The sequence below is a fragment of the Schistocerca cancellata genome, chromosome 6 (genome assembly GCF_023864275.1).
Source record: "Schistocerca cancellata isolate TAMUIC-IGC-003103 chromosome 6, iqSchCanc2.1, whole genome shotgun sequence".
Classification (NCBI taxonomy): Eukaryota; Metazoa; Arthropoda; class Insecta; order Orthoptera; family Acrididae; genus Schistocerca; species Schistocerca cancellata.
The window spans coordinates 171485427-171498239 of record NC_064631.1 but is presented as its reverse complement, the minus strand read 5'-3'; the positions used below and the strand labels follow the sequence as shown (position 1 = coordinate 171498239).

The 12813-nt window shown below is 43.4% G+C and overlaps 1 protein-coding gene across 2 annotated transcripts in view; it reads right to left on the bottom strand.

Moving 5' to 3' along the window:
* Nucleotides 1-229: 229 nt before the first annotated feature.
* The window catches only part of LOC126191148 (monocarboxylate transporter 1-like), a 161313-nt gene continuing 148729 nt past the window's right edge, over nt 230-12813 (bottom strand). For both annotated transcript variants that reach the window (XM_049931902.1, XM_049931903.1), the window contains exons 7-8: nt 8173-8364; nt 230-933 (exon numbers count right to left, since the gene is read on the bottom strand). In XM_049931902.1, the coding sequence (XP_049787859.1) occupies nt 809-933; nt 8173-8364 (317 nt within the window). In that variant the 3' untranslated portion in view covers nt 230-808. The remainder of the gene's footprint in view (nt 934-8172; nt 8365-12813) is intronic.

The window sequence follows — 12813 nt, the reverse complement described above, 5'->3', positions numbered from 1 at the left end:
AGTTGCTACTAATTTGTTATATGCTGAGTTGAATACTACGATTAGAGCTAATCATACGTTTTTTACTGATGCAGAAGAATATATCTGTTTCTGTGGATGAAGTTAATCAGCAGGAGGCGGCTGAGAACAACGCGCTTTACATGTTTGCAATTCTGCTCCATGTGCTTTACGAATTGTCGTCAGCGACAATTTCGACTAAACTTTTATACTAAAAGTGATTTATTTCCAGTTTGAGATACAGGCACAGAAGGTCAATTCACACTATTTCATTCGAATTATAGTACAGTACCATTCATAATACCCAAAAATTAATACAATGTCATGTGATAAAAAAAATATATCGAGCACATTAAGTACTTTTTATGAGATCTAATATTAAGTTCTCTCTCCTCATAACACATCACGCAACGTGTGAAATTCAGAGTGCCTTTCTTGCACTTACCAGGAACAAATATTATACACTATATTTATGAAACTACAGGAATTTCACATATATTCCAGTTCTGTCATTTACGTTTGTGCAGAGATCTCATTGTTGATATTTAAGAGTCCTTGGCGTTAACTGTTTACAGTAAATGGCTTTAATAAAATAAACATGCAGTACTTCAATAAGGAGTGCTGTCTGCAGAGGTCTACTTGCTGCCGGTCATAATAATGCCCTGCCGACGTGGATGCCGTCTCTCCACCAAACGCTCTCGCTGATCTCCACCACCAGCTGCACTAAGAGTTCTGTTGACGGCAACGATGGAAGCAGAGAGATTCGGCGGTTAACGTTCATTTACGCTCGATGATTGATGGACGATTGCAATCATCTCTTCTGGCGGTACCAGTGGACGACGTCTTCAATAAGCCAGAGCAGCATACAGAAAAACAACAGGCCAGTGAGGATATGTACACACAACGGATAATCTCCTGTCTCGTCGCGGATGTAACCTAGAACACGAAAAGAGATTCTGAATATTAATTGCTTTAAGAATTTGGGTTTGTCTTTTAAAAGAAGACAGACTTAGAACACAGATTTTTAAAAGGATAAGAATATATGTAAATACTTGCACAAAAATGAAATAAACGGTAATAAAAAGTGACCGAAAATTCTATGGTGAATTATAGATTTTATCTCGTATCAGTCTACAGCAGGCACCAGAGAGAACGGGAAAATGATGAAAAAGTAAGGACGTATTTTTCTTCCAGTTCTCATTGCGGTAACTGTAGAAGCAGCTATAACGACCAGAAAACTGGAAACGTTTATGCATTTGCTAAAAGCTGAGCATAACTTCTGGTACCAAGTCACGTACAGCAGAGGAAAATTCAAGCGATTTATGGAAAGCCACAGTCGGATATCGGGAGAATTCTGTCACAACTTCAAGTACGAGATCTTTTTACTGACATTCAGAAACATTAGCTTAAATGGTACAAAGTATCAATAAATCAGTATGATGAGTCACATGAATTATTGATTCCTACAAAATCTGTATACGATGTCCACCTTACGCCATTTATTACACGCAAAAACCGAAAACTTTTCAAATGTTTGTGCTTAATGATGCAAGCCACGGAGCAATTTGCAACAATGATATTAGCCTTCATAGTACTTGGTAAGAAATATATTGAATGCATTACTTTATTTGTGAGGAAATGACTTTCAGCGGAACAGACCAACAGTGCGAATGAAGTTATAGATCAAAGATGATGTTTGAAACCTTTCGTCACTGACAAGGATTGATATTTGTCCCCGGTCCGTGATGGTTAGGATTATTTTATTACAACCATTGTTTTTACGGTGTGGTACATGGGTGGGAGCGTTGCTCCACCCCTTGTACACAAGTTGGAAAATACGCGTTGATAAATGAGCAATTCGATCAGCTACTTTCACGGCATGGTGATGGGCACATTCCAACAGACTAGTTCTTTTCTGCCATTCTGTCATGTCCACGTCGATCCATCTTAGAGCTGATTCCATACAAACTATTTGCACGTAAATACCACTTCGCTAGGATGATTCGAGCCAGTATAGTAGGGTCACGCATCCGCCTGGTACCAGTACTACATAGAGGTATCGTGTTGTTTGTGCTTCTGTCCGGCGTGGTGCAACAACTCGATGTGGCATGGACTCAATAACTCGTGAGATACCCACAACAGAAATAATGAGCCGCATTACTTCTAGAGCCGTCTATAACCATGAAAGTGCAGGATGTTGTGCACGAACTGAACTCTGAGTCATGTCCTATAAATGTTCGAAGCGATGCACATCGGCCGATCTGGGTTGCAAAATCATTCGTTCGAATTGCCCAGATTGTTCTTCAAACCATTCGCGAACAACTGTGCCCCGATAACATGACATCGTTGTTTCGAAATAAAGTCCATGAATGGCGGCAAATGGTACCCAAGTAGACGAACATAACGATTTACAGTCAATGATCGGTTCGATTGGACCAGAGGACCCCATCCATTCCATATAGACGAAGCTCACATGATTACAAAGCCACCAACAGGTTGCATAGCACCTTGAGAAATCGAGTCCATGGCTTCGTGGGGTCTGCGCCACACCCTAACACTACCATCAACTCTTACTAACTGAAATCGGTACTGTCTGACCAGGCCACGGTTTTCCAGTCGTTTAGGGTCCGACCAATATGATCACGAGCCCAGGAGAGGCACTGTGGGCGATGTCATATTAGCAAAGGCACTCGCGTTGGTCGTCTGCTGCCATAGTCCATTAACGCCAAATTTCGCCGCATTGTCCTAATGGATACGTTCGTCGTCTCCCAATAATTTCTCCGAGTATTTCACACAGTGTTGCTTGTCTGTTAGCACTGGCAATTCTACGCAAACGCCGCTGCTCTCGGTCGTTAAGTGAAGGCCGTTGGCAACTGCGTTGTCTGTGGTGAGAGGTAATGCCTGAAAATTGGTATTCTCGGCATACTCTTGACATGGCGGACCTCAGAATACTGAATTTCCTAACGATTTCCGAAAAGGAATGTCACATGTTTCTAGCTCCAGCTACATTCCGCTTTCAAAGTTTATTAATTGCCGTCCTGCAGTCATAATCACGTTGTAAATCTCTTCACAAGTATCATCTGAGAACGAATGACAGCTTCGTCAGTTCACTACCAATTTATACCTTGTGTACGCGATACTACCACCATGTGCATATGTACAGATCGCTATCGTATGACTTGTCACCTCAGTGTTAATCACCTACAGAGGTCCAGGGGGAAGGGAAGAGTGTGTGTGTGTGTGTGTGTGTGTGTGTGTGTGTGTGTGTGTGTGTGTGTGTGTGTGTGTGTGTGTCCTTAGGATAATTTAGGTTAAGTAGTGTGTAAGCTTAGGGACTGATGACCTTAGCAGTTAAGTCCCATAAGATTTCACACACATTTGAACGTTTTTTGTTTTACTATGCGTGTGACTAGCAATTTGTCCAGTGAGCTTGTGCGTGCTCCAAGCCGCAGTACAATGTTGTGGCGTATCTGCATTATAAATTGTATATCCTCTTAAAGTCGCGTATTGAGATAGGAACAAGCAGTGAACTATACGCCTCTGAGCTATTTTGATTGTTTACAGTTTAAAATTTTCGAGCATCTCTCTTACACTTCCGAATGGAGTATGCCGACTTAGTATGATCCTAGTAGATGCTGTGAATTCTTTCGATTTCTTATGTCACACGTTCTTCACAAGAATTGTAGAAAACCTATTCCATAACTGATCGCGTTACTGTCTGGTATGCGATTTCCTTTACACGTGCTCTCTACTATGCAAAAATCTTGCCAACAAATCTAAGATTTCATAGTTACCCTTATGGTATGTTTCAAATAAGTCTTATCACCAGCTGATTAGTGTCAGGAGCGGTGGTATCATGGTCGAAACAATTTCCAGATAAACGACATTAGTAGCTCTAAATTAGCTACACGAGGGCTGTATCGAAGGTCGGAAGTGTGACAGCAATGGCATTATTTAAGTCTGAAACAGCGTAGTTTCTCAACCTTGAAGCGTGTATGTGCGGCAGTCCCTCAAAGATGAATTTTGAACCGGGCTGCGGAGGGTAAGTTAAGACATTGGCAGTGCTAGGTCTGACAAAGAACGAGAGAAATCTGGCGCGCCGTGATTTTCGTGCATTGATCTATTGTGACTAGAAAACTAAGCTAAATGCAGAAGAATACCACTCTTCTATAGCATGTATTTTTGGTGAATCTGCCACTTCTAGGGCCACCGTTGGAAATTTGTTTCGTGATTTTTAAACGGGTCAGGAGTGTCTTGAAGATGAACCTTGTCCTGGTCGCCTAGCAACAGCAGTGACCAAAGAAAACATTGATACTTTGAGGCAAATCATCGAAGATAGTCTTTATCTCATATTCGTAACATTCAAGGGACGCCAAATATTGTATTGACTGCAGTGCACAGCATCATTCACTACCATTTGGGCCTAACCAAGCAGGGGTGTCACATTCCCCGAGAGGTCATCAACTACATACGTGAATCGATTGAAACGTTTCATGCTTGAAAAATTCGATAAAGAGCGGGCCAAAGACACTTACAAGATTATAGATGATGAAACATGGTTTTGTCAATATGACACCGAAACGAAGAGGCAGTCCTCAGTACGGTGCTTTCCAGGTGAGGAACCACCCACGAAGTTTCGTAGAAGTAGGAGCTCTGGAAAGAAGACAGTAGCCACTTTCTTCACTAAAACGCTTCATCTCACATCAGTGACTCTGTACACACGTCGCACCGTCAGTGCTGAGTGGTTTGTGACTTAAATGTCTGCCGAAAATCAACGTCACATGAAGGTCACAGTATTCAAAGTTGACGAGTGACCAACTTCTGCGTCACGACACTGCCTGAGCGCATACGGCCGACGACAATGGACTTCTCGGAGAAGGAGAAAGTGCGAGTGTTACCGTACCTACCCTACTCACTTAATCTTTAACCGGAACCGTGGGTCATTTTGGCCCCGTTGACAACAATAAAACCGTCTAACAATGGGAACTCGCAAAGTTTCAGTTCGCGCGCTAGTGTAATATCAGTACATTGTGAGGTGCACCAGGGACCGGGAGCTCACTGCTTGAAATTTCTGGAGGTAAGTGCCATCCCTCGGTCCAATTTGACCCGCCATTCCAGATACGTATTTTTTTTTAATCAGTATATGCTGACATATTTTGTGGTGTTTCAGGCGCTTTATTGTCACAATGCAGCGGGGTCTCACTGAAAAAGAAATTTGTGAGCTATTATTAGACGAAAATTATTCAAACACAGAATCTAATCTTTAAGTGATTTGCAACCTTGTGATGAAGGGAACGTAAGTGACGATGAAAATAAGCAACAAGAAATTTCTTCTGATTGAATTAATTCATTGTCTGGTGATTCAGTAGAGAGAGATAGCCAGCTGTCAAGTAGTTTATATTTTCGAGGTAAAAATCGATCCAAGTGGTCTATTTATCCACCAGCTAGGTCCAGAGTCAGAAACCACATCATCATCACTCACCTGCCTGGTCTCATCGGTACAGCTCGTGAAAAACGGAGCATGTCACCAACTGAATCATGGAAGTTGCTGATATCACATGAAAGGATAGCACATATTTGCACTCACACTAATCAGAAAACAACAGAATATTCAGAAAAGTATAAAACTAATGCTACTTACACTAACCATGTGAGTATTATGGAAATGAAAGAATTTTTTGGATTGTTGTTATTATCAGGTGTATTCAAATATGGCCATAAAGATATAGAAAGTTTATGGGGAACTGGAGGAACAGGCCGAGATATATTTAGAATAACGATTGGTAGTCCTTTTATGGCCGTAGCTCCACAACGGTGCGTTTGCGACCGGTGATTATCCAGGAAATTTTACTGAGTTCTGCGCACCTTACCCTTCTCCGACACTATTACGACGACTTCTTTTGTTTTAATCTCTGATCGGTAGCGAAAAGGGATATTATAATTGTTTTACTTGCAATATTTAGTTACATTTTGCAGCTACTTCTCTACATAGTCGCCGCTCCAATTTGGACATTTGCGGTAGCGTTGTACCAACTTACCACTGCTCTTGTCATAGAACGCAGCCGCCTGTGCTTTCCAGCAATTCCCTGCGCTGGTTTGCAGCTCGATGTCTTTACCAAAACGCTGTCCTCATAGCAAGCGGTTCACGTTAACGAAGTGATGAAGGTCAGGGGGAGCGAACTCCAGGTTGTGTGGTTAGTGTACAAATACATCCATCAAAAACATTGTAGTACTGTCTTCATTGTACGAGGGCAGTTCAATAAGTAATGCAACACATTTTTTTCTGAAACAGGGGTTGTTTTATTCAGCATTGAAATACACCAGGTTATTCCCCAATCTTTTAGCTACACAACACTATTTTTCAACGTAATCTCCATTGAATGCTACGGCCTTACGCAACCTTGAAATGAGGGCCTGTATGCCTGCACAGTACCATTCCACTGGTCGATGTCGGAGCCAACGTCGTACTGCATCAATAACTTCTTCATCATCCGCGTAGTGCCTCCCACGGACTGCGTCCTTCATTGGGCCAAACATATGGAAATCCGACGGTGCGAGATCGGGGCTGTAGGGTGCATGAGGAAGAACAGTCCACTGAAGTTTTGTGAGCTCCTCTCGGGTGCGAGACTTGTGTGAGGTCTTGCGTTGTCATGAAGAAGGAGAAGTTCGTTCAGATTTTTGTGCCTACGAACACGCTGAAGTCGTTTCTTCAATTTCTGAAGAGTAGCACAATACACTTCAGAGTTGATCGTTTGACCATGGGGAAGGACATCGAACAGAATAACCCCTTCAGCGTCCCAGAAGACTGTAACCATGACTTTACCGGCTGAGGGTATGGCTTTAAACTTTTTCTTGGTAGGGGAGTGGGTGTGGCGCCACTCCATTGATTGCCGTTTTGTTTCAGGTTCGAAGTGATGAACCCATGTTTCATCGCCTGTAACAATCTTTGACAAGAAATTGTCACCCTCAGCCACATGACGAGCAAGCAATTCCGCACAGATGGTTCTCCTTTGCTCTTTATGGTGTTCGGTTAGACAACGAGGGACCCAGCGGGAACAAACCTTTGAATATCCCAACTGGTGAACAATTGTAACAGCACTACCAACAGAAATGTCAAGTTGAGCACCGAGTTGTTTGATGGTGATCCGTCGATCATCTCGAACGAGTGTGTTCGCACGCTCCGCCATTGCAGGAGTCACAGCTGTGCACGGCCGGCCCGCACGCGGGAGATCAGACAGTCTTGCTTGACCTTGCGGCGATGATGACACACGCTTTGCCCAACGACTCACTGTGCTTTTGTCCACTGCCAGATCACCGTAGACATTCTGCAAGCGCCTATGAATATCTGAGATGCCCTGGTTTTCCCCCAAAAGAAACTCGATCACTGCCCGTTGTTTACAACGCACATCCGTTACAGACGCCATTTTAACAGCTCCGTACAGCGCTGCCACCTGTCGGAAGTCAATGAAACTATACGAGACGAAGCGGGAATGTTTGAAAATATTCCACAAGAAATTTCCGGTTTTTTCAACCAAAATTGGCCGAGAAAAAAAATGTGTTGCATTACTTATTGAACTGCCCTCGTATATGCAGTATGCAGCCAAGAATTGCCACCAAGAAGGGAACCCATGACAGTTAGGTTATGTGGTATGCTTGTGATCAAAAGGAAACCCCTCAGCAGTCACGTTACATTTAACAGGAGACATTACTGTTCTAGGCATTTTTACGTGCTAACTGTGCGCTGAAAACTGAAACGTGCCACCTGATGCAGTCAGTGGGCGTACTAGGGACACTGTGCACGCATCTGCACGAATCTTCATCGGATTTTCACTGTGATTTCAATTTCGCAACTGATCATGCGTTGAAAAAAAAATAATCCTCTTTTCAGACTGTTTTTTCTCCACCCCACAGAGATGACTGTCATCATGCTTTTGTGCTACACACAAGAAAGGAAAACTTCAGAGTTACTAGTTACAGTCAGTATTTGTGGCAAAGCATTCCCACAGGATCCTAAAATGAACATACAAAGCGCAACGTGAATATTTAGGAGTCTGTCGAACGGTCCCGATAGAACAGTGTGTATAGCGAAGAGTGGTTACTATCAGTTATTCAAAATAATTATGGCCAGGCCTCGGTTATAAAAGGCGAAGGGTATGTGCAGAACAGCGAGCTTACCTATAATAGGCCCGAAGGCGAACAGCATGATACCGCAGAACACCATATTCAGTCCGACAGCAGCTGGCAGCTTCTTTTCAGGGCAGACTTCTGCGACGCAGAGGTTGGTGTTGACAACAGCAGAGCCCCGACAGAATCCACACAAAGCACTCCATACGCACAACATCACCAACGATGAAGACATGGCCAGCCCTGCAAAGAGGGGTAATCACACAATGGCGAAACGAGGATATCTTCATTACTGGACGTTCATGGGTATAGTGACAAAGACATGAAATGTTGACACAGTCGATTGGTAAACTGGACACGAGCCTGAGATCTGGTTACTTCCCACTCTTTACCCCACTACGTCGCAAGGAATACGTACATACCCACAATCTGTTTCCCAGTGGTATACTGTCCCTTCCGCAGCGCCCCTTTTAAATACACTGCAGGCCATCCAAAATGCAACAAGGAGCGCAGATACCACAGCCCAAATGATACGGGAGAGAACACGTTGTAGAAAGAGCACGTCATTGAAAATACAGGCCCGGTGAATTGAGGAAGATAATGAATTCACTACTGAGTTTTGCCGCCAGTGCCGGCTTAAGCGCTGCTACAGGCATCAGCATTGAATCAAAGAGGCTCTGGATGTGTTGTTGGGGTATAGCAGTTCATGGTGCTCCCACATATTGCCAGATGATTAGTGTAGCAGCGACTGGTGTATCCCGGGTTAGTAGTTCCGCAGTCATAGACCAGCGATTTCGATCAGTGAGAGAATGGAGAACAGGGAGGCCAAGGCAGCAATGCTGTCTGATGGGCAACGAAGAAGTCTTGAACACTGCGTGTCACGCGTGATCACGCATCATCTTGTTGCAGTGTGGCCGTCGGCAATCTCTGAAGGTATGGGAGAACAAAAGGCTCCAACACTTCAGAGATGTAATGCTGGTTGATTAGTATACTGCCAGTGCGTACTAGTGGCGTGCGAGAGTGGTATCCAAAACAACTCCAAACCATAATACTGTGCCCAGGACCAATATGGCGGTGCATAAGGCAACAGTTCAGCTGTCTCTCACTGCGGTGTCTTCAGACTCTAATTTTGAAATGTTCAAATGTGTGTGAATTCCTAAGGGACCAAGCAACTGAGGTCGTCGGTCCCTAGACTTACGTACTACTTAAACTAACTTACACTAAGAACAACACACGCAACAATGCCCGAGACAGGACTCGAACCACCGGTGGGAGGGGCCGCGCAATCCGTGATATGGCGCCTCAAACCGCGCGGCCACTCCGCGCGGCCATACTCTAATCCAACCATCGTTATGGTGCAGCCAAAATCGGGATTCGACGGTAAAGACAGTGTCGTTTCATTCGGTTGTTCATGTGAGTCGTTCATCGCGCCTTTGCCGGCTACTCAGTGGTAAACGCAGCAATGAAAGCCCCTCTGCAGCAAACGGCGTGAAACGGTACGCGCGGAACTGCTTGTTGTGTAACAGACCGAAACTGTTGTCATATGGTTCGTGATGTGGCTGAGCGATCCATCACTGACATATGTACAAAGAGGTGGGTACAATCGGTCCTTAGGTCCGTCCTTACCTCTTGCACAGTTGCTTCGTTCCGTCCTACACGATCACCGATTACTCTGAAGGACAATCCGCTGTAGGCAACTATTCTTCCCCAGTCGAACTCCAAAACATCATCGAAAGACGCTCTCTGTCTTCTACGAGGCATACTGTAGCTGCTTTCGCAAAACAACAGCATGAAAGAATAATTCCAGTACGTCCACACGGACGCCTATTCCCCCTTAATACAGCGCTTGTAGATGCCGCTACTGTCGCCCGTCATGTGCGCCTGAGCTGAAATAATGCTAACCATGCGCATCTCTCAACACCGCAAACGCATGCCGCAAATTTCGCCTGATTTGGACGATTCCTGCATTTAGGGTGTCCTGCATGTTGAGTAGTAGTGCAGTGCTCAGACACGGCTGGGAGCGTTTATTTTTCGTTAAATGTGTTAACGTGTCACGAAGTAAAGAAATCAGTAACCAGTACAACTAACGCAAGGAACGCGCATCGACATAATCACCATACGCTGCAATACACGGTAAACATATTCTCAGTCATCCAGTTGGCTATAAAAAGGGTTCTGTCGGGAAGGATCTTCCCTCACCTCAAACGCTGCTCGCTCTTCACTGTACCGACAGACTACACCTTTCTAACAGAAACACATGACATCAATACGAAGAAAAATGTTCTTATCACATGGAAATAACTTCTCATAATTCAATGCAATTTTCCCACAGCGTGTGTTAATTTGACACAGCCAAGAGTAAAGTTGCTTACTATTACTCAGCAAAACGGGGGCAAACTTACTACACGTTTAAACATACAACAGTTGACATGGGTCACAGCTTTTATGTTTAGAGTGGTAATGACGCTTTCCCAGTTTCATCCATGCTTCGATGTGAGAACTGCGAGTGACTATGGACATATCTCCACATTATCCATGAACGTGCGACCAACTAATTGTGGAAACTGTAAGGTTATCGTTTTACAACACCTCGCTTGTAAACTGCTGATTAGAATGCGAAGAAATTATTGAATCAGGCGTTATTAAATGACGATAGTTTTGCTTTCAAAATACATAAAAGTATTAGAGAAGCAGTCCTGATATTTGGAAAAATAAATGTACCTCGATAATCCTTATAACTTCTTTGTGACCTTACATCTTATAGAGCTGACTGGAAGTCTTGCGAGAAATGGCTGTTTTTGTAAATTGGCGGTGTGTTGAAGATTCAGACATGAAGACATCGACTGCAAACAAAGCTAAGCGACGAGTTGAGTTTTTTTAGGAAATTATACATTAACGTTTCAATAAAATCTCATAAATACGATATTTCAGGTACAAGCAAAATGAGTCCTCTCATTGAGATAAGATATTGCTTTCAAATGTATGTACAGTAACGACATATTTTCAAAATGGTAAATTCTACCCACAATTTTATTCTTATAAATTCGTCGATGAGTACTTAACATTCTTTGTTTGCTAACTTAGTGCGCTCAGTATGGGTCAGCATGACTTACCACTGTTTACTTACTGGGCGAATTAACGAAGCTTTACTTCGGAATCTCTCTAAGATACAAATTTAAAGGTTCCAAAATGTTTCAGTGTTTAGTACTCAAGACTTTCATTAACAATTTTTCCAATTGTAGATTATAACAGCCTCAAAGATTAATCTACGATTCAGCATGATGCACGCAAACAATGTTACGGGTAACCCTTAACATTTCTCCTATCATCCTGCCACATTTTTCACGTACACAACACTGTAAGGGAAATAACACTGTTTACTTTCTTCCATAAATATTCACATTTACCTGCTTAGTAATAACTTTCGAAAGGCATTTGCGTTCAGGAACAAATTCAGGATCGTTATTTGAGTCTTAGTTACCCGCATCATCCTCAGATTCGCAAAAATCATCCATGAAAGTCACTCTTCAGATACGAACACTGCATGGGTTACTATTGTTGGCAACTCTGTCTTTGGACTTACCACTGTTTACATGCAAACATTCTGACAAATCCTGCCATTAGCGAGAGTATAAAGTTTTAGACAGAGCTGCCATACTTCGTTTTATCATGGAACTATCGGCTGATTTTCATGTTTTACATGGAATGTCTGTTTCTCAAAGACTGTCCCCTCCCTTCCTTATATCTTCCTATATCCATAAGTACCAAGTGGGCGTATAAAACATGGAAGACGTAGTAATCGCATTTCCTGTCCTGATACCATGAGATTGAAATACAGCTAGTTGAGAATTATGTAACTTTTATATCTTGTATGGAAGAAGACAAAGAAGAAGAAGAAGAAGAAGAAGAAGAATACTTACAAACACATGTACTGGAAAGTAAGTGGTATCCAACGCAAGACAAAAGCGGAAAACCCTCGTTTGTTCTTATGTTGTGGCTCAATATGAGGCAGCACTTAGGCAAGAGAGCTAAGTCCACTGAGAAAAAAACTCGCAACACCAAGGAGTTGTGCGACATAAAGCAAAGTTAGAAGGCGTATTTCTACATCTGGAAGAGGATGTCTATATAAATTTCGCACCGTCCCGTAAGAATTGGGCTAGTAGCGACACTATGAGGATGCAAATCAGGTTTGCCTTAAATGCACGCTGCAACAGTTGTCAGCGGTAGTCACTTTTCAGGCTGGAAGTGGTGAGCTGATGTTAGTCAAAAACGCCTTTAACGCGACAAAGATGCCATTATCGTCACACCACTGAGTTTGAACGACGTCGTGTAACAGTGCTACGAGGAACTTGATGTTCCTTCTACAACTTTGCAGAAAGTCCTCGCAGGATTGTAGCCACTGTACATGACTGCTGGCAGCGGTGGTCACGGGAATATATGGTTGAAAGAAGACCGGAATTCGGACAGCCATGTGGCACTAACCAGAGAGGAGACCACCGTATTCGGCGATTGACTTGGTCGCATCGTACTGCATCCGCAGCAGCAAACCGAACAGCAGTTGGCACCATAGTCAGGCAATGAACTGTTACAAACCGGTTCCTTCAAGGACAACTCCGACTCAGACGCCCTGCATCGTGATCTCCACTAACCTAAAACCAGCACTGTCTGCGATTGCACTGGTGTCAAGCGAGA